A 21,962-nucleotide genomic window follows, 5' to 3' on the forward strand; every position below is an offset into this window, starting at 1 on the left:
AAGCAGGAGTCTCCCAGGAATTTCTGAGCACAGAAAATGCACAACTAGGTGCTGTTGGCGATTTTCACCAGGAGGATATTCTTTAGTGATTTTTTTCCTCTTTCCAGCCAAGGACAAACCTCTGACACTAGCCCACATTATTGTTTGAAGACAGATTGAAATCTTGTGATTCTGACATCGTTTTATTTTTAATTTCCACACTGCAAATGTCAGGGGAAAAAATACCCTAAAAATTATACTTCAGAAAAGACTATAATTACTTCCAATTAAATCATGGCCCTGGTTGTTTGAAAGACTTGACCACAGCTAGAATTTCATTATCTGATAAGCACTTTTTTTTTCTCATTTCAAAGTTTCTTTTTTAATAATAAGAAGAAAAGGATCCAAGACCCTGTCAACAATACCTGAGCCAACTGCAAAAGCTCAATGATGGGAAATTGCGTTTAACCCCTCAAACAGAGAGGACACATCATTTTTAGGGCATTTATTTCAGCAATACTCCTGATGGGGAAGCAAGGTTCAGAAACGGGATCAGATGTGGTGGTAGGTATGGATGAGGTGACCCAGATCTCTGCCTTCCCTGGGGCACTAATCAGACTGTGAAATTTCATCACACCTTTCTTCCATCCGTGGTACCTAAAGTGTTTTACCAACATCTGTCCTGTTTCTCATTGCCACACTCCTGTCTATATTGGGGTAGATCTATTGAAGCCACTGAGGTTATATCGGCACTATCCTGATTTCACAGCGGGAATTAAGTCTCATCCGTCTGTATGTCTGCACCATAAATCCAATTATTACCCCCTGAAAGAGGCATTTGCGTCACATGAGCTGCACTGAGGGTGCCACTGATGTTCAGACTGAGTAAAAATATCTGTGTTCTTATACAGTCCCACTCACTGGTGCACGGGATAATTTTGCTGTAGGTTTTTGTGGCCTTATTTTGAACTTTAGCTATGACAGGGCCATCAGTCCCCAACCCCACTCAAGTATGCAGCGTGTGCTGCATATGCATTCAAAGATAAGGGCTTTTACTCAGAACGTTAAAAATAAGCAGTCATGGTCCCAGTCCAGTACGCTGACTGTTTTCTGATGTGCTTGGGAGCCAGTCTGTATCGTTTGCAATGCTGAAGAGGGAGGTGCGGGCTGGAGGGAAGAGGCAGGGGGGGCTTCTGCAAAACGTCTGCCTGTGAAAAGAGTCGTGTGTGGAGGGACAGGTGGTACTTAAGGGAGCCGAGCCTAGTGACAGAGCAGCAGCAGGCTCTAAAGTCAGTTAATACTGTAGCCCCTTTCCCTTAGCGTTCTGGCCACCAGTAAGCCCAAGTGTTTCAGTCGGTAGCAGAGACCCAAAATGCCAGTCACGAGGGTCAGGATTTTTGCCAGGTGATGACACGGGGGCCGCCTATACCAAATGTTCGCTAAGGATTAGCAGAGATGTAAGGCTGGGAACGGGTGTACCATAGCAGGCTGCCTGAGTGCCCTCAACTTGCACACAGAGCAGACTTTCCTGCTATCCATGGAACAATTGTCCCCCAAATATTCCACATCACAGTGGCTAGTCTTGGAGCTGATCATATTAGGAAGAAAGAAATTAAAAAATTGCAATTGACTCACCAGTAAAACTATGTGAGTGCACCCAGCAAATAAAGTAGATTCCCTCAGCACTTACCTAATAATTTTGCTTTTAATTAAACTGTCCATTCCCACACTGATTTACATTTAAAAAGAAAAAACTGTGTGTATTTCACTGGGAAACCTTCCCCTGGTGTTTACAAAAATATTTTACTTTACTTAATGCGAAAGATTTGGGGGCTGATTCTTGTTAACAACATGCTGCCTTCCAGCTCCTCTGTGAAGGCAAACAGGTATTAAAGGTTGTCACTGAAGGGGACGTGCTCACCCTGTGTGCTTACAGCCTTTCTCTTCTGTTTTGTGGTTGTTTTTTTTTAATATGTACCTTACAGTCTTTTATTAGTACATTTTTCAGGCTGAATCTTTCTGAAGAAGATAATGCAGTGGATAGACAACGAGCTGAGAAACCTGGGAGCCACAAACCCCCTCAGCTTTCCTTCAGAGAAAAAGGTAAAAATTGCATCTCAGCAGCAGGAACCTCTGATATTGCCCCTTGCATGCTCTCGGCACAGCCAGGGCCCGGCAGAGGCAGCAGAGAAGGGGAGGTGATGCCACCATAGCATTTCTGGCTCTGAGAGACCAAAGGGGACCTCGTGTCCATTCGTGCAACACCCCTAAAATGGGAATGATGCCCAACAGCTATGTTTTAAAAGTCACCCGCCCTCCTTCTTCCACCTCAATCTCCAAAATCAGTATTAATTTCCAAGAGAAAATAAGAACTGCAAACTCCCACCATTTCCAGCAAGAAACAGTAACTCCTGCCACTCTCACTGTCGTTGGGTGTAAGGTTCGGATTGTTACCAGCAGCCCCCTGAGACACACCAGTCAAATACCACGTGCCTTTCTGAAGAAGTGACATGCTCAAGACCACCAAGATTTATGTACATGGGGCAGAAATGGAAGTGAGCCCCCCGTGAATGCCAGCCCAGCACTGTAAAAAGGCCACCCCTCCTTTCCCCAGCTTAGTGTCTGCCACCATCACCCAGGAGCCATGGTGGGAGTAGCTGAGGATGCTGCTGTCTCAGTGGTACATGACGCTCCCTGACAAGGCTGACCATGCCGTGTACTTGTACCCAGACTACAGATGTGTTTATGGTAGATCCAAATATGCAAATGGAGAAATGAAAAATCAGAAGATGAGACATTAATATGCACTTCTCCAGTGCTGGCTTGCCATCCTCTCCCGAGTGAAGAAGCCAAGGAGAAAAAGTAGTCTTTTGGGATGGGGAAGTCTCTCTGGATTCAAAATTTTAATGACACGTCCTATGGTCTCATGCACACAGAGAGCAGACCATGACCTCTCCTGCAGAATGGCCTTGCCCCAGGGCCACTGTGGCCATGCAGTTGGTGCCTGGCTCCCAACAGGTATGTTCACACCATGGCTTTGGCCCTGTCCTGGGGACCTAGGTGACCAAGGGTATAGCATCCTTGCATGGATGCTCAATTTTGGGGAGAATGGAAAGTCAGTTGTAGGCTCAGACCTGGGCCACCTCCGGAGTACATTCTTGTCTGTGCACAGCAGTAGGAAAGAACAGCAAGGGGTTGTACCCACCGGCTCCAATCACATACCCCAAGTCCCCTCTGAAGGATACTCTCATGGAGAGGCCTTATGTGAGCTGAGGAGGAAGGAGAACCTCTGCTCCCTCTGCATGCCCACATGCCATGAGCTTCCTCTGTGCACTGGGTTTTAGCAGCCAAACTGGGCCAAGGTCAGGACCTGTTGGGGCTGTTTTTTGTTTACCAGACGTGCTGTGACCTCATTTGGCAGCAACATTTAAAAATATGTAAGACCAGAATGGTCCTATTTGGTGAAAATATCCCCACTAATTTTCCTGTCTTTGGATATATTATCTGCAGATGAGAATCTGTAATGTCCTTGGTGTTACTGAACCTGCAATGCACTCAAGAATTGCTGAGTCCTTGGCCAGCCAAGTAGTCTGTCAAGTTCAGCACCTTGCCCCTAAAAGAGGCAGAATAACCTGTGCTTTGAAGCCAGGCAGCTTTAGCATTTGCGTAAGTATGTCACACACAGGTCTGGCTGCTCCTGCGTCCCCCTCTGTGCTCCACTCGCCAGCCACAGGGCCAGGAGGCACAGCTTCCATGCCCAGACCACACAGTGTGTCCTGCAAACGCCTCCACTGACCCGTTATTCTTTTCTTCTGGTGGGGGAGTATGGAGTGAGTTTGGTTTATGTTTTAAGCTCCTGTGTCACGCTAACTTTGATGGACGTGGAGCTAATGCAGGCCCAACAGCTCCAGGAGAGCTCAGGGTGAAATGGAGAGGGAGAAGAACCCATCAGTGCAGTCTCACGCAGCAGAGGCTGGTACCACTGCCTCCATTTCACAGCCGAGGAGAGCAAGGGTGGTGTGGCTAACCTGGAGCCATGCTGCAGCAAAATGCAATGACAAGAAGTGAAGCCGGTTCCTTTAGTAGCCTGCTCCTCTCCTCTGGTTTTGTCCTCTGCTCTTCTCTGATACTTCTCCACGTCTCCTCCATGGCTCCGAGACAAGGCTCCATGGCTGCTGCTCTGATCAAGGGTAAGGAGGCAGGCTGGGATCGCAAAAATCAGTAGTCTCAGAAAGCAGATAATGTCCTCCCTCAAAACAGAAAAGAGCAGCACAGAATTACAATGGACAGAAACATGTTTTGGGAAAATGTGAGGTTATCGACTCGGTGCCTAGAGCCAAACCCTGAGAGTCACCATGGCTAAAAAAAAGAAGGGCGAGAAGCAAATTCAAATACTGTGCCCGCTGCTGTCTGCACAGCTTGCCCTTCAGCTTTTGCCTGGACTTCCCCAGGGGTCCAGCTGGAGGCAGGTCCATTTCTTTCCAAGATTTGGTGGTGGTTGGTCTGGGGATCACTCTCAAAATGAAGCAGGGATGAGCCAGCAGCAGGTTTTGCTCCCTCTGCTGTACACAGTCCTCCAGTGCCATCCCAGCCCACTTTGCGCCCTCAACCACCTCCACCTGCCCTGCCTGCCACTCCCCGACGCATTTAACACATATCCTCAGCTTCATGTTGTAAACAGAATGCTAATGGACCATGAGACAGCCCTCCTGTTATTTCAGGGATTTTTCAGTGGGGAAAAGAATCATGCAGAACACTGAAGATACCTTGTGAACAAGGGGATCCGCAGGAGCCTGGGGATCACAACCTCCACAGTGCGGACACGGACATCCTGCTCCAACGGCTGGTCAGCACATGTTGCTCTCTGGCCTGCTTTTATCTGCCGGCGTAGGCATCCTCTTAGCACCCTGAGACTAGGGGCCAGGCTGGTGGGAGCGCTTGGCTCTCACTGAAATCCCCAAATAAAAGTTACTTCTTGCTTCCTCCTCCTCCTAGAGACATCAACAGGAGCGGCCGGTGTCAAGCTCTGCTACGATCGAATCCTGTGGTGGGAGAGCTCTGGGCTGGCACCAGCAGCAGCAAGAGGCGGCGTTTTTTGGGGACCAGCAGTAACAGCAGGCACGAAGAGAGTACGTCTTCATCGGTCTGGTGGGCCTGTAAGGAGCTCCAGGCAGGCAGATCCAGATGGGAGCTAATGCAGGATCACAGCCCGAGGTTTCGTTTCCACCTTTGCCAGAGGCTTTGCATGAGTCTCAGCTTCCTTGCCTGTGTAATGGGTACGTGGTGACTGACCTTCCTTTGTAAAACCCCTGTCAGGCAAAGGGGGCTCTGGATAATGTGGCTTCACCTACAGCTTTCCTGTATGCACCAACAAAGACGATGCTGGGCGGGTTGGTGTTCCTACAGCAAGAGCTAAAGCAGAGAAATGGATCTTTTAAAATGAAAACAGTGGAAGGGGGTGAAGTAGTGGCTGTCAATCTCAATAAGTACACACTTCTTTGATGTGGTTCCTTTTCTTTAAAAAAAAAACACAACCCAAATCCTAAAAGCAACAACGTATGTTTATTTTAAATGCATCCGCTAAATATTTACACTGCAAGCAAGCTAAATGGGAAAAAAGATAAATTGGAACTTTTGTCAGTGAACCAGATTGTGAAATGCCTTGAGGGAATAGAAGATTTATTCGGGGAGAGGGGGAGAGGTAGGAATTTTCCATGCTATTGTAAAACATGAGCTCAAATTATATGATCCCCACAGTCAGTGAATTGCAAAGCTTCAATCAGCTGCCTTTTTTATTTTTTTTTCCTTCCTCTCTTTTCTATAAAGAGGAGGGGGGGGGGAAGACAGAAGTGTTTCACCAACTTCTGTTGACTGTTCCTTTTTTCTCCTGATTGAAATGTGTTGTTAAACAAGATCCCACATAATCTCAGCAGAGGGTTTCTCTCGCTCTCTCCCTCTCCTTCTGGGAAGCCGCGATCAGTGCCATCGGCGCTTGATTATTTGCAAACTCCCTTCGCTTTTTTTTTTTTTTTTTTGGCCCTTTTTTTTTTTCCTCCTCTCCGTCTCGGTCTCCGTCTCCCTCTCTCTCCCTCCGTCTCTCTCTCCCTTTCTCTCACCCCCAGTGCAACTTTTGCAGGCGCCCCGGCACACGCAGCCATGCCGAGCTGAGAGCGGGGGCACCGCGCCAGCCCCCCTCCTTCCCTCCCTCCCTCCCTCCCTGCTTCCCTCCCTCCCTCCCTCTCTCTTTCCCTCCCTCCCTCCCTCCTCAGCGCCGCCGTCCCGAGCCGGGGGGGCCTCGCCGCCCGCCGCCCCTGCCCGGCCCCGCGCCTCGCCCCGGCCCCGGCCCCGGTCCCGGCCCCGGCCCCGGCCCCGGCCCGGCCCGGCCCGGCGCCGCCGCCCCCCGCCCGCTCGCCCGCCCGCCCCGGCCGCGTCGGAGGGCCGGCAGCGGGGCTGGATGTGCCCGGCTCCCCCCGCGCTGAGGCGGGCAGCGATGCAGAAGGCAGGCGGCAGCTTCGCCTCCGCCGAGAGACACCCGCTCAAGATGGCAGATGTGTGTTGAGTTTGGGGGGCTGCGATCTCGCGTCGTTCGTGGCGGCGTTGCCATGAATAACAGGCGTCCTTGCACCGATGGCCCCCATGTACGAAGGTAAGCCCCGGCCCGGCCCGGTCCGCCCTGCTGGCACCCCTCGCCCCGCTGCGGGGGGGAGGAAGGAGGAACCGGGGGTCCCCGGCCGCCCGCGGCTCACCGTCCCCCCGGCGTTGTTGCGGGGAGGCTGGCAGCGGCGGGGCACCCCCGCCCTGCCCGGCGGGGAGCGGGGCGAGGCGCGGGTCGCCGCCCGCTTCTGCCCCCCCCCCCTCCCCGAGCCCTCCCTGGCCTCGCGGTCCCGGGCCCCGGCGGGGGGCGGTGGGTGAAGTCCGTGCCGGTGCCGAGCAGAACAATGAGGTGGACGGAGCTTGCCCTGCGCCTCCGTGTGTGTGCGTGTGTCTGCCTGCCTGCCCCTCGCTGCAGTTCTCATGCCCAGGACCGACCACCCCGCTCTTTTTGCCCATTCCCCAAGAGTTCCCCCCGCCGGGGCTCTCCTCCGGGGCGCGGGGACCCCGCAGGCAGCGGCGGCGGAGGACGGGGCTGCCGGCAGCCGCCTGTCAGCTCCTCCAGCTTCTCCTTCAGCTCAGCTCGGGCTGCGTCGAGAAGCCCAAGTGCCCCAACTTAGTTTTTTCGGGTTGAAAAAAAAAATTGGGGGGGGAGGTGTTAGATCGGTGCGTATTTCAGGGTAGCTGCTTAAATATATATATATATCAGGGTTAATTTAAATCCCCTCGCGATGCATTTATCCTTCCCCATCACCGCTCCCGGCTCGGCGCTGGCCAGGGAGCGTTACATAAACCGGAGGGGCATCCACCCGTCCGGCGCTTTATCCATCTTGGGGACCGGTCGGTCCGTGGCGGCGGAGACCCGGGCGCCCGGGCCGGGGAGAGCGGGGGAGGGGGGGGGACACGAACACAGACGACACATGGGGACACGGTACTTTTCTCCCTATGGCGAGGCCGGTAAAACTTATCTGAGGAGAAAATCGAGCCCGGGCTGCAGCGCCCGGGAGGAGGGCGCTCGGCGGGCGGTGTAAAGTTACCGGCCCGCCGGGTTATTCCTGGGCAGCCCCGGGCTCACCGGCGGTGCGGAGTTTGGACCCAGCGAGGGGCAGGCAGACAAAGAAGAGCGTTTTCGGCAGCGAAGGGAGGACGGCCGTCCCTCCCCGCTCTCGCTGCTGCCGGGCACCGGGCTGCCGGAGCCCGGGGGCGGGGGCGCCGCCGAGGGGCGTGGAGGGGACGCGACGGCGGTGGCGGCGGGGCCCTGCGCGGCGGAGGGCCGGTGTCGGCGGAGGGGCTGCGGCGGGCCCGGGGTGCCGGTGGGGGCCGGCCCGCCGGCGGCGCCCTCTGCCGGCCGCGCCGCGCCGTCGAGCGGCCTCGGCCCCCGGGCCCGGTCAGCACCCGCCCCTGCGCCCGGGCCACCCCCGGCGCCTCCAACGGCAGCGGGCGGCCGCAGGGGCCTGCCGCGGGCAGGGGGAGGCCGCCGCCGCCTGGCCGCCGACCCCCCCGTCTCCGGCCGCGGCGGGGGCTCGCAGCCCCGGCGCGTACCTGCCCGGCCCCCGCCCGCGGCCCCCCCGCCGGGCCGGGCCTGTCCCCCTTGGCGCGGCCCCGGGCCACCGGCCGGCCGGTGAGGCCTGTCCGGCATCGCACCGCCCGCCGCTGAGCCTGCCCAGCCCCTCCCGAGCGGGCGCAGCTGGCAGGGTGGGTAATGCGACGATTCCTCTGAAGTTCGCTCCTCGCCGGGCCGCATCTCCCGGGCGGGCGGCGGTGCGGAGCGGTGCGGTGCCCCTCGGCGGGCGGCGGCGCCCGGCGGCTCCGCAGCGGCCGGGGGCGGAGGGAGGCGCGGGGCCTGCGGTCAGCCCGGCCGCGCTCCCCTTCCCTGCGCGCCGCAGCGGGCGCCCGCCGAGCGCCGGCACGGCCGCCTCCCCGGAGCCGGGGAGGGCAGGGGAGGGGAAAGGAAGGGAGAGGAGGCCTCGGCCGCAGCCCGGGCGGGCAGGGCGCCGGCTGCCTCCCCGGGAGCAGGCGGCGGTGCCGCACCGAAGCATGCGGTGGAAGTTTAGCGGTTCCTTAGAGCATCCGAACTTCAGCGGCGCCCGTTCTTCTGCCTGACTGGAAAAAGAGAGCGGGCCGAAAAAATGCCCTGAACAGAAACCCGTAAAAACAGTTTTCCTGCAACCGAAACAGAAGGGTCCGTGGCCAGGCTCTGCAGCACGCCTCACGCCTTGAAGTAGGTTAATATCCCAAATCGCAGGAGCCAGTGGATAGCGTAAAGGCTGATAGGGATTTTTTTATCTGGTTTGTGTTGCAGTGTGTTTGCGGGTTAAATTGCTGCTGGATGGCTTCGAGGGAGGCGGAGGAGGGGTTAATGACTGTTTTTCGCTTCCTAGTTGCCATGAGAGGTCCTTAGAATTCCCTGCAATATCACAGTGCGTGGATAAAAACTTACTTATCACAGGGGATATGATTTCCTCCTTGGAAGGAGTCAAGGACTGCCATCCTCCCTTACGAGCCTCACGTTATGTGCATAACCAGTCTGGTCTGTAGCCCTCCTCTGGAGCATCGGGTAGGGTCAGGCCACTGAGGAGAGCGCAGGAGCCGAGGGGTTGGATCGGCGCTGCGGCGAGCGGTAGCTTCTCTGCTCCTGCCCTTGACCAAGCAGTCTCTGGTGGCACACATGCACGCCCACCGCCACCACCGCAAGGCAGGTGAGGGTAGGTGAAACAGTGTCTCCACCGTACAGATTTCAGGATGTAGGCTTTTTGACAGAAAAGGCACCCCGGGAGGAAACGTGACACCTCAGAATCCTTATGAAATGGTTCCTGTAGAAATTTAAGTGAGTGATAACATAGAGCACATGCACAAAGTCACCTGCAGTTCTTGACGTGGAGGTGAGGGCGGTGTGTGCCTGTGCTGAGCAGCTGGCTTGAATAGGAGTTCTGGGAAGCAGAATAGTGCCTTACTTGATATTAGTAGGCGAAGCATAATAAATAAGTGAATATCTGGTGTGAAATCCTCCACCGCCCCACACTATGCAAGGAGAATTTTCCCATTCGTTTTAAGGAATTCAGAGTTTTTACTGTCATCTTCTCCTCTGCTGGGTTTTTCTTATTCATTGTTTTCCGGGTGTTGCAGAGCTGAGCAGTAAAATGAAGGACATAGAAACCTACCAAGTAAGATAAAACAGAAGTAACACCGCTGCACAATGTTTGACCTGGATTTTAGGTTTGGTTTTGAGTCGCACGGGGAAACGCGTTGGGCTTCATAACAGGCCTCACCAGATATAGTCCTGTGCGGCCTGTCCTCCAGAGCCGGGGCAAACTAATGGCCGTCATCTTGCTGAGCACTGGAGATGTGGCTTCCTCAGAGGTGGCTGTATCAGCTTCAGGGGTAGTGAACGGCCTGAGGCAGGTGAGAATATGGTTCTTTGGGCTCTCCTCTAGGCCGTGTTGCCCTTGCTGTGAAAAATCATCATCGGTGCGCTCATCGTGTGACATTTCCTCCTGTGCAGGGTACAGAGCCAGGCTCTATGGACAAGGGGAGCCCCCTTTTTAAGAGGGCTTACTGCTAGACATCACCAGTGCATGGGCTGTGGGTAGCTTTCTGCCCTGGGTGGGTGTCTCCGGTGATCTCCTGGGTGCCTTGTACCCGGCATCCTTCAGAATTGGGTAAAAAGAGGTGTTTATATGCTTTAGCCTTTATTTTCTAAACAGTGATTACCTCTGTTTTGGTTTTGTTCCTCTTTGCTTTGCTTCTTACTTATTCCTGACAACTTTGTTGCAACTCGTGGTGTATTTTTAGCAGCCGTGTGGGTAGTTTTCTGTGTGGGTGGCTTATGGAATTAATCTCAGTAATATTTGTAAATCGCACCTCGCCACCGGTGCTGCTGCTGGAGCTCGGCGCAGGCAGGGACCTGCCTGCACGCCGTCCTTGTCACGCAAGGGTCTGGGAAGCCTGAAACTCTGACCCCGGGACGCGTCACGGATCAGGAACTGGCCAACCCTGCTGAGTTTTGAATGCGTCCTCAAATCTTGTTAAAGCTCACGAAACTTGCTCATCGGGGAGGTGGCACCAGTGAGGCGGAGTAAAGGTCTTTACCCCAAAGTTCGTGCAGGGAGATGATAGCTCAGGAGGCGCTTCCTGTTTATGAATTGCTAACCAGAACTTAAGCTAAGTCAATGCTGGGACCAAAAGCGTAAGTTTTTATTAGCTCAGGATATGCTGTAGCCAGGATAACAGGAAGCCCCCTCCAGTTATAATTATTGTTCTTATCATGCTGCTACGTCTAGCGATTAAATGGGTTTGAGATGTAATGGGTGAAAAATGCTGGTTTATTTTCAGAAGTGGAAAGAGCGCTGCTGGGACCAGGGGCCGGAGCGAGCAGATAAATAGCGCGCTTGGATAAAGAGGCAAGCGCAGTTACTTGCCACAGTCGTTGGCCTTTGGACTCCGTGCAGCGTGTTCCTCTGCATGGCTGTAGCAGGTGGGGAAAACCCTCTTGGCTTCAGCTGGGCACCTCAGCTCGCCTGGAAAACGAAGTAATTTTCATTTTCCCGTGCCTCAGTTTCCCCATTTATCCAGTGGCAGCTATTTACTGCCCACTTTCATGTGGTGCTTTGAAACTACTCAATGTGGGTTCATCCAGACTGGGTAAGAGGTGACTATGGACCCTGATCGGTGTAGGTCTTCTACTGATGAGGGACAGCCCAGCGACCTCCTTGATGCCTACGAGGGTTTTGAACTCCTGTCAACCCCTGGAAGTTAGACCGTTTATTTGGAGTCAGATAACGTACTTGGGTGGCTAAACGAATAAGCCTCACTTTTGGCCACATCGTAGCAATGGTGTGTAGAAGTATGTAGATATTTGGTCAGGAGGAAAGTTCTGGGAAATCCAGTCATGGAAGGATTAGTGACCTGGGTGTGGAGGTAAATCCCTGTCCTGACTGTGGGCCTCACCAAGTGGGTCCTAGGTGATGGTGTCAGAGCAGTTCTGCCACATGGCAAGGTCAAGGGCAAGTTCAGCCACCTTCTGCTCTGACTGGGCTGAGACACTGGTATGAGGCAGATTAGACCACTTCTCTTCAGTGAAGGAGTCGAGGCAACTGGGATAGCACATGCCTTTGAGCAAGACTCCCAAGAAGGGGAGTTTGCAAAAGCATTCAGTGGTGGGCTGACAGCTATTATGGTGTCCTTATCCCTGTGTCTGTAGAGGATGGGTAGGCTGAGACTGGATGTTTTTGAAAGTTCCACCCTTTTCCTCTGTGATCCAAATTTAAGAAGATATTTTAAGGTCTGTGCCTAAATTTAAGCTCACAGGCAGTGCTGCTGACTTCATTACAATTGTTTATGTCTTTAAAGCCGGCCACACGCTGAAGTACCTTTCTGACTCATGGCCTCTATAGCTTAATCAGTCCATTTATAAAAATGAGGTTGTTTCCTCACCCTTACTAGGAAATCTCTGCCCTCTGAATGTAAAATATTATTTATAGGGCTTTTTCTTGCTTTTGGAAGGTTAACTGGTGGATAACAAGAAGTGAGAATTGAATGCTATTTAAAGAACAGGTTGTTTCTTCAGCTATTTACATACCCTAATACGGACCTAGGTGTTTAACAGGAGATCTTCTTTTTTGAAACGATTTCCCCTAGCAGTAGAGATTTCAGCTTTTGTTTTGAAAAGAAACCCAGGTGATAATTTCACGCGTTTAACAATTTGTCTGTTTGTCGTGAGGGAAGAGTAGAGGCATGTTACTGCTTCCCCCCATTTACAGCACAGAGACACAGAGAGCGCGCCTGAATCCTCCCTTGTTTGGCCACATCAGCAGCTGAGGTCCTTCCTCTGGAAAGCACAAGTGCATGTACTTTGGGACCACGCTTGAATTCAGGTAGTCTTCTGAGCTGGGTAATTTGGTAGTAGAAATCATTCTTCTAAGACTTCCCACGCAGGTGAGCGGTGGAGCAGCTTCCATCTCTGTAGGCTGGCAAAGGCATCACCACATCGCAGAATGCCTTGGAGAGTTCGGAGTCAGGGCTAAAAGAATTAAAAAGCTGTACCATTATAATTTATTTTTTTAATGGAAGTAATAACAAGCTGTATATGTCCAAGGTGCTCTGTAAGAGTGACTGTCTGATCAAGCCACAGACAGAATGATGCTGAGGAACGGAGTCTTTTACTTATTCATGGAGGGGGTACAAAACAGCCAGTGGGAGGCAAGTGCCCTCGAGATTTGAGCCCCTCGAACTGCTCCTGGGCTCAATTCTGATTTCGGGGATCATAGTGTAGATCAGCAACAGTGCTACTGAAACCCAGGGAGCTACACGGAGGGGAAGCACCATCTAGGTGCAGCAAGCCTTAGCCCGTCTGCCTCATGTTCTGGAGGGAGAGGGAGTTTTATGTGAGTGAAGGATGACATAGTTTGCTCCCTTGGTTTTCTTCAGCAGTTCCCACTAAATGGGACATTTGCTTGCTCATTCTTTGTCCTGCTCACCTTCCAGGGCCTGGGCTGACATCTGTCTCTGGAAGGATGAAGTGAGAGCAATCGCTTACAGCTCATACTCTGAAAAGCAGGAAAGGTCACTCTGCAAGGCAGTGGTATTTGCCAGAGATACTTGGAAAACTCAGAAGGGCAGCTGTCTTCCCTGTTCATTATAACCTTTAATTCTTAAAGGTATTAGCAAGATCTGGAACGGCGGTGTTACACAGCGGTACCCTGCAGGCTAACGTCTCCTCTGATTCTACACGCTGATCGGTTTATCTTGGGACTGTGGGCTATACTGAAATGCTGAGGAAACTTGGCTTTCACCTAAATCATTGAAATCATAGCAAGTGGGCATAAGAAAGACTTCAAAAAGTTTTTCGAAGCAAGATGTACTATATCAAATGTGTGCTTGTCCAGCATGTTCCCTAACACGCTTATCCAGTGTATTCCCCATGTATGGAGGGTCCACAGCCTGCCCAGGCTGTCATCGCTGCCTTTAGCTGTCTTTGTACTTGAAAAGATTTTACGTCCTCTGTATTCTGCTGTTTTGTTTGCTGTGATTCCTTGTCCTATTGACAGTGGGTGGGGAAAAAATATTCCTTCCTCTTTGTCATGTCTTTACTTGGCTTTATGTTCCTTAGGCTAGATCCTATCTCAAACACACCCTTCAGCTTTCTCCTGTGTCTTGTTTTCTGTAGCTCTGACTAACCTCCTGCTTCTCTGTGTTCCCTTCAGCGAGTCCACTTCTCTTGAGTGGCACTGCTAGAACACAGCGCTTTACCTGACTCCTGCACTGGCCAAGTAGAGCAGAAGTATTCCTTCACATCTCTTACAGGCAGTGCTTCTGTTTAGTTTAACTTTTGCACCGTGTCATCATTCATCTGTGTGTAGCTTGTGGTGCGCTGTGGTCCCAGATCCTGTCCAAGAGGTCTGATGCCTCGTGAGCCATTTTCTGTCCTGATGTGTGGAGCTAGCCTTTCCTGCCTAAGTGTATGATTTTCATATTTGTCCTGTTTGAATTTCACCCTTTACCTTTCAATTTGTTGGGATTGTTTTGAATTCTAATCTAATTCCCCTGATTTTGCAGTCCCTTTGTGCTTGGTGTCACTTGCCAATTTGAAAAAAGCACAATCTCTGTTTCTTCACCAACATCAGCTTTGTCTTCCACTCTGCAGTCCCAAATAGAAAGCACAGAAAAGAAGAAATTGTTTCATAAAAAATAGGAACAGAACCTTGCCCTCAAAATATAAAACAAACTGAAAAAAACGCAAAACACTTGGCATTGTTTTCACATGTCCTATCTTTTACTCTTCTTTGATGCTTTTGAAGTATTCCTAAGAACAGTTGTATTTGCTGTAGTAGCACCAGTGTCAAACAAAAGCAGGACCTTACCGCACTGGGAATGACATTGCCATGAAGGGGTTCCCACCCCAAAGGATTTGCATTTTATGTAGATGAAGACACAGGAGGGTGGATTATACAAGCTGTCTGGGCTCTTTGGGGAGAGGAAATCACAGTGTGGGGGTTTTCTTAAATATTTTTTGACAGGGGTTCGTTCGGGGAAGGAAAGGGTGGGCTGGAGGTTGAGAAGAAGTAAGGAAATAGGTCAGGAACAAGAGAGGAGAGGATGAGGGAGACAGCTGGGGAAGAAAGATGAGGGCAGGTGACTGTAACAGGAGAGAGGAAGGTGATCCCCAAAAGGTACAGGGGCTGAGGCTGTCGCAGCCAAGGCTGGCAGGAACAGAAAGCTGGGTGAATTGCTGAAGATCTCAGCTTGGACTATTTTTGCAGCTGTCTTTACTGACTTCAATCTCTCCCAGGTTTTTTCCCTGCAGTTGTCTCTAACATCTTCGGAAAGGAAGGTAGGTGATGATGGGAGATACCACCTATATCCTAATGCTCATGGGGGGATGAAGAGTCTGCCTAGGGACTCCCTAGCTGGAGCTGAGACCAGAGGCAAAACTGATGCTATAGCATTCCAATAAGATCGCTGATCCCGCTCTCCATGCTCAGGAAATTTTGATGGGGCACAGATTAGCTGAAGCACCAGCACATTTCACTGATCTGAGATCCTTGTGGTTTCCTCCCTTGCTGCCATTGCCCTTCCCACAATGAAGGTGGCTATGCAGAATGAATCTGATGTGCCATCCTCCCTCCTCCTCCCCAGCAGGCCCCGCATGCTGAATTTTCCCGCAGCCTGCACATGATGTCTTTAAGGACACGTGGCTGTCCCACCCTCTGTCCCATGTCTGCCCTACTCTCACCATTAGTCTGGGTGACCGAAACAAGTACAAGAGTGGAGGCACAGTCATCAGCGCCTGAGCTCGTGGGTGAGAACTGCACGTGTGTCGTGCCACACAGGGATGTGCGTTGCCCCAGGGCTGGGCGTGTTTTGAGTGTGTAAGGCTTGACATACTGTTCTCTCTAGTAGCAGGTCAGGTATGTCAGTACGTTTGGCAGTGAGTCTGTAAGATTATGGTTTTTCTCTTGGGTGAAGAGAGCAAGAAAAGCTCTTGTTTTGCTTATAGTTTGGGGTCAGGGTGTTTATTTGCTACTGGATGTGATCCAGTGGATTCAGTGCGTCTCTGTTTATTTTTGCTTGAAGACATGACTTTTTTTTTCTAGTTACAGATCGTAAAGGCACACAGGATGGCGGATGGCCAGCAAGCTCCCTAACTATTAGCTGCATTGGTGGGGCGTTACGCTAACAGTTCTGGAGGGAATGTTACAGCAGACGATGGAGTGAGTTGATGGAGACTTGGACTCTAGCAGCAAGGCTCAGGAAATATCCAGTCCCAGAAAACTTGCAGAACATTTCAGAGAAAGTCTGGCTTTTCAGGAAGCTCCTTTAGCTTTCCCAGAATATTTTTACTTGTAGGCAAAATTTGTAAGCATTCTTTATTTTTAAAACACGGTTTATATTCTGCTCTTGTCTGCAGCAGCGCCAGCACCGTCAATGTATTTATCTTTTCCCTGTTAACACTTGCTGTTCCTGGAACATCTCCTGCTCAGCAGCTGTTTGTAGATGGTTTTTTTTTCTTTCCCATCATCACGTACCTTTCTTTCCTGTTCAAGGCATCCATAAACCTCTCGTAGTGACATCACAGCTGTTTCCATAGCAACAGATTATGATACTAGAACAGAGGATAATATCAAACAGGAGGAGGAAGAGATAAATTATGGTGTTTGTGTGTGTGTGTCTGAGGGCTTGATTATATTCCTACATCTCTTCCGAGGATGTTGTCTGCCTGTTTTCTCCTCTGTTTATTTTACATGCCTTTTAAAAGTTAGGAAAAAGCGAAGGAAAAAAAAGATCCAGAGACCAGAACAATACAGACACATATTTTTGATGGTCTCTGTGTAAACCTAGTAGGCTGAGATTTATTTTTTTATCTCAGTGGTAGCTCTCCCGTGTCTCCTGAGAGTAATCTAGTCTGGAGAAAACTTGGAGGCACAACAATCCCCTGGTGCAGCTTTACTGTTATTTTAATTATGAATTATTCGTAGGCACTAGCAACTGGGATCCCAAGGCAAGGATCTCTGTGCTGCCAATTTTCCAAAAGATGGACAAACGTGGCATGGCATTGCCCCAGCGAGCTTGCAACCTGTATTTGAGAAAGGATGCAACAGGTGCTCAACTCAGCCAGCTCTAGCATGGGGAGAAGAGGGAGAAGTACCCAAAAGAAGGTATCAGCAGAAGTATGATCTCTAGCCAACGCTCCAGCCTGCCCAGAGAGTGATCGTGGCAGAGGTGGTCTGAGCCTCACCCCAGTGTTAGCTTTTCACAGTGGTGTTTCTGGAAGTGCTGTGCCAGTAGCGGGTTTGAGGCCTGGTTTGTGACCATCTGCATGGTTCTTCTGTGGCTTCAGGCTGTCACTCTGACAGGAACTGACAGCAGCAGGATGGCAGAAGGATGAGTATCCATGTTGCTCCATGCTTACATCAGTAGGAAGGCTATCTGTTTGCTTAAAGCGTGAGGCTGGAGGTGAAGAACATCCAGCTAAAATGCATGGGGTTTTATTTTCTTCTAGGCAGCATTTTGTGTTGACAAATTCCAAATAGTTTGGCAAGGATTTTCAGCAGGTCTCTGTTTTGCCTCTAAATAGCAGTAATTTCTGGCCATGATTGCTACTTTCCTATTTAGATGATTGACTTCAGAAGCTGGAGAAAAAATTCCGAGAAAACCCTCTTAGATATATCTTCATAACTCTGTGTGTGCCTGCAATCTTTAACCTTCCTCTTGTGGCAAAATTTCTGGGAAGTTAAATGGCCATTGCTAGTCTTTAAAATACCAGAGTAGGGCTATGTCTAACATGGCAAATCTCTGGTGATGCTCTTGAGCACCTTAACATTGACAAAACAGTTTTGATCTCATGCTTAGGCACTCCAGTGCCCCAGGGAGGAGTGCAGGGGAGGGATCTGAGCAGAGCAGTAGTAGGTAACATGTGAGCTAGCTTTAGCGATGCGATAGGCTAGGGGAGTACGTAATGGGGCTCTTTCATTATGGGAATTTGTTGATGTGCTGCAGGATGAGCCCTGGGTCAGCAGTGGAGCAGCGTTGGGATTAGGTGATGCCCGGCCTTCAGCTCCCGGTATGTGAGTGCACAGGAGAGGAGCTTTCTGGCATCTGGGTGGGCTGCTGGCGGGCTCGGTGGCCGAGTTGAGCGAAGAGTTTTTGGTCCAACTTAGTGCTGCCAGGATGGAGAGAAGTTGGCAAGTAGGAGGAATCGCACGAGTCAATCAAACTCTGCAGTGCTGTCGGGGTTTAAAGTTGCTCGGAAGATATGTGAGCACAGAATACCTTGACAGGAATTAATAGTTAGGTCACCTTCACGGAAGCTTATTGGGAGCCAGTAGAGACCACAGAGGACTAGTTGGGTGTGCTTCCCTTGCACAGCGCCAGCACGGCACGCCAGCCCCAGTTTCTCAGCGGGCTGACAGCGTTGTCCTGCGGGGAACGTGCTTCTGCAGTCAGGCCTCGGGGTGATGAGGGCAAGGGAAACTGGAACAAGGTCCTTTGCAAAGGGAAGAGAGATCACAACCTTTTCTCTGATGTCAGAATAAAACAAAAGGACAACTCTTGGCTACAGCCAGTTTGTGGACATTGTGGAGAAACTCGAGTCCTCAGAACTCCCCCCAAGGCATGTGCCTACAAAGCAAGTGGGGATCACATTTAGTCATGAGTACCATTATAAATTCCTTCATCTCTTCTAGCGCCATCACTGGCACCACCAGAAACCTGCCTTCCCATCAAACTCCCCCTCTGCATTCTCTCAACATCAGAGTATGTACATATTTAGCAAGTGGGGATAAGAAACACATTGCAAACCCCATTTTAAAATAGCTGTACCACCTGACAAGGACATGTGAAACCCAGACACGAGTATATCCCATTGATGGTGACAATACTTCTCTTGCAGTGTCGTTTTCTCATCGCTTATCTGAGTCTGTGAGCACCTGGATAATGAAAGTGCAGCTTCCAAATGCCTGTGCTGCCTGAAAGCCCGTGCAAGTCAGAAGGGACAGTAGATGCTATTACAGAGCTGTGTGTGTGAAATACCAGTGGAAGAGTATATGTGTGTATATATGTATATGTGGGACTCTTTCCATGTTTGCAGGCATGTATAGGAGCACTCACATCTGTTTGCATGTGACTGCATCCCCTTTGTCTACAGAAGGCAACGTGGGCCTGGTTCTCCTTAGAGCCGTTAGGCTGTTCTCTCAGCAAATTGCATTTGTACCAGTGCTCTTTTCCACTGCAGGGAATGAAGAAGGGAGATTTATTATAAATATAAATTAGGCCTTCTGTGTGTTTGTGAGCTGTCGCAGCCTGTACAGGAGGAAATATAAACAAGGTGAATGCAGGGTGTTTATGTGGAGCGATGCTGTGACAGCGTACGTGTTGGCAAGAGTGCTGTCTGCAGTCTCTGCATAAGGGGTTGTGCGACCAGTGTGAGTGTGGAAGGCTGTAAATCACAGTATGTTCAGGAGGGGACACTGCCACTCTGCCTGTAAAAGGCAGGGAGAGATTTTTTGAAGCAATGTGACTCTTTTTAGGCTGAACAAAAGGGTTACTAGAAATCCAAGCTTGAGAAAAATATCATCCAAGACATTTTGACTGGGAGTGATCTGTAATCCACATGCACCAGCTTGTCTCCATCCTGACCCAGAACAGCTGCATGGCTGGCGTCTTTTACAGCTCTCTCCCAGTGCCAGGTTTTGGTGGCCCTACTGGACCAGTTCTTTGGTATCTCTGCAGCTCTACTAATGTGCTTGAGGCCTGTCCTGCTGTATCCTCAGTTATTTCAATCTTGACCTAGTCGTGTGATGTAGCTGTATCTGTAGGCAAATTCAGCATCGCCTGGGGAATCTCTATCCATTTATATGTGTTTACCATATCACTCACGACATATCTAATGCAGGTGAGACCACCTCAGTAAAGGAGCTGTATCTTTCTCGGCGTCCCTGTGGGTAGGCGCCTGAGCCCTGGTTTTGTTTTTGCTCAACTGCAAATTTGCGCTACAGACTGTGGAGTTCCCCTCTTTAGGACTAGGCTTGTCTTAAAAGTTATTTCGTTTTCCTTCAAAATCATTGCTGTTTCCCAGAGGAGCACTTGAGTCATTATCAATCCCTGCATTTCCTCTCAGCCAGGAAGGGTTGAAGGGGTTTCAGGAAGAAGATGCTTTACAAGGAGACGTCTGCTTTCCCTTGCCATGCCCTGTCGCAAACAGACACCGAGACTCTTGCCAAAAAGGTGCTGCCTGTAGAAAATAATGTGCGAGGGAAGAAAAAGATGGGATGCGAGTGAATGGCAGGGTAGGGCAGGGTTTCAGGTGTGGATGCCTGATGCTTTTGATACTGGGCGCAATAGAACAGATGCTTGTGGCAGCACTGGGGGTGAGCTAGGAAACGTGCTTATGTCACTTGGCCTCACTGGTGCAAGCTGAGGTCATAGGTTTTCATTTGGATGTCATTGTGGTTGGTACTCCTGTCCATCTCACCCTCTGTCATTGTAGGGCTTGTGGAGGGGATGGGGCTTTTACTTTGCTTGTGTATTTTGTGTCCTTTCTCCTATCGCTGCCAGCTTCTTCCCCTTTGCCACCCCCTCCCCAGCACAGCCCTGTCACATTCAGTCATGCTTGGTTGAGAATGACCAGCCCACCTGAGGCTGGTCATGGATGTAGTAGTGCACCACATATTGAGAACATGCTGACTTCCCATGAGAGCCGAATGCTGCACATCAGACATCTCGAGCTGTGGGCTGGCAAGCGCGGGGGCTCTGCAGTCACCCTGGGGCTCGGGGTGAGCCTTGGGGGGCCAGAGGACACGTGGGGGAGCAAAAGCGCAGGCACAGTTGCGTGAATAAAACACTCTGTGGTTACTGTGAAATGCTTGCCGAAGGGGCAGATAATGGGAGTTGTTTGGCTAACCAAGGCAAAGGAAGTGGGAGCCACTGATCTCGGCCCTCCTGCCTTGCCTGCTGGGGACGTGGGGAGGGCTGCGGGGGGCAGGCACTCCCCATCCCCTGCTCGGGGTGTCAGGGCAGATGGGCTGCCTGCCAGCCAGCCTGCGGAGCACTCATCCCCTTTTCGGTCGGAGGTGGCAACCCAGAAGCATGCGAGAACTGTGAAATCCAACCCTGTGTTGGGCCGGGCTGCACTTAAGCCCCGTGTAAAGCCTGATTTGAAGGCTTAAAGAGAACTGAAGTGCAGCACTGAGTGCTGCGGCTGAGCGTCACCCTCCCTGAGCTGTGACAGCCTACCAGGAGGGGAACCAAGGGGCAGGATAGCCTCTGCCTTCCCAGCAGGGCCAGGAACCTCCAGCTGAACTTCTTGGTCCCAGCAGAAGTGCTGGATTTGGTCGGGTTTTAAAGTGTAAATGTGATTAATTGTGATTAATTGTGGCTGGCAGTTCTGACCTCTGTGGTTTTCACTGGATGCCCAAAGAAGTTGTTGCAGTAATGGGCCTGTTCTGCCTGCAGCACAGCTGGTCTCCATACGTCTGGTTACGTATGGTCCTCCCTGTAGTTCTGCCCCTGATAACCGCTCTCCATCGTCCCAGCCTGGTCACTGCTTCTCTTTGTGGGCAGTGGGCTCAGCTTGCGGCTGGTAGGAGATACCACCACCCCTGTGCCAGTCTCGTAAAGGCCACGTAGCCATTGTGGTGGGCCTCTGTCAGGGAAGCCCCTCACTTCCCTCTCCTGCCTGTGTCCCCTCCTCCCCACAACTTGCTCTCTGCACAGGGACCCCTTTCATCTGGTGCCCCTCGGGGGGATGCTGAGCTCCACGTGCTGTGGGAGTGGGCAAGCCACCCCGCAAGCAGGTAGGCACAGCAGGCTGTGGCTCACCATTTCTTCCTTTTTCTTTGTGACTGTGACCCTTGTTTATTTATTTGTAACAATTGTTGTTGCGTTCACTTAAGTTCACTTCAGCATCAGATGCTCTCATATATTTCAGAGCCTCCAGAGCTGTAGTTTTAGGAGAGCCACAGAGTGTGCCATGCTATGCCTGGGCTTGGGAGGGGGGGATTCAGAGAGGTCCTGAAGGCGGCCTCCAGCATCATGCTTGCTGTTTTGCTGGGAAGCAAACACGTGCACCTATGTGCCCATACAGACTGTGTCTGCAGATGTCCCTGGGAGCATCCTGTGGCATCCTGACCACCTTCCTCCCCCAGTCAGGTCCGCGGGACTTCGGCCAGTACTCTGGAGAAAGAATCACTGGTGTTTGTCAACCTTTACAAGAAAACAGATGGTTTTTAAGCCAAGGCTAAGATTGTAGCACATGCTGGAGGCTGGAAGGTAACTGTAAATCCTAGGTCTCATTTGCACAAATACATTTGGTTCCAATCCTAAGGGCATTTTGCCTTCCCCTGCCTATACCTTTGTTTCAGAAACATGTAAATTTAGTTTGGATTTGTTTCTTCAAA

The 21,962-nt window shown here is 51.3% G+C and overlaps 1 protein-coding gene across 1 annotated transcript in view; it reads left to right on the forward strand.

Moving 5' to 3' along the window:
- Window positions 1-6,375: 6,375 nt before the first annotated feature.
- The window catches only part of HIPK2 (homeodomain interacting protein kinase 2), a 135,464-nt gene continuing 119,877 nt past the window's right edge, over window positions 6,376-21,962 (forward strand). The window contains 1 exon segment of the mRNA XM_068401077.1: window positions 6,376-6,625. Coding sequence (XP_068257178.1) covers window positions 6,607-6,625 — 19 coding nt within the window. The 5' untranslated portion in view covers window positions 6,376-6,606.

The sequence above is a fragment of the Nyctibius grandis genome, chromosome 5, assembly GCF_013368605.1.
Source record: "Nyctibius grandis isolate bNycGra1 chromosome 5, bNycGra1.pri, whole genome shotgun sequence".
In the NCBI taxonomy this organism is placed as follows: Eukaryota; Metazoa; Chordata; class Aves; order Nyctibiiformes; family Nyctibiidae; genus Nyctibius; species Nyctibius grandis.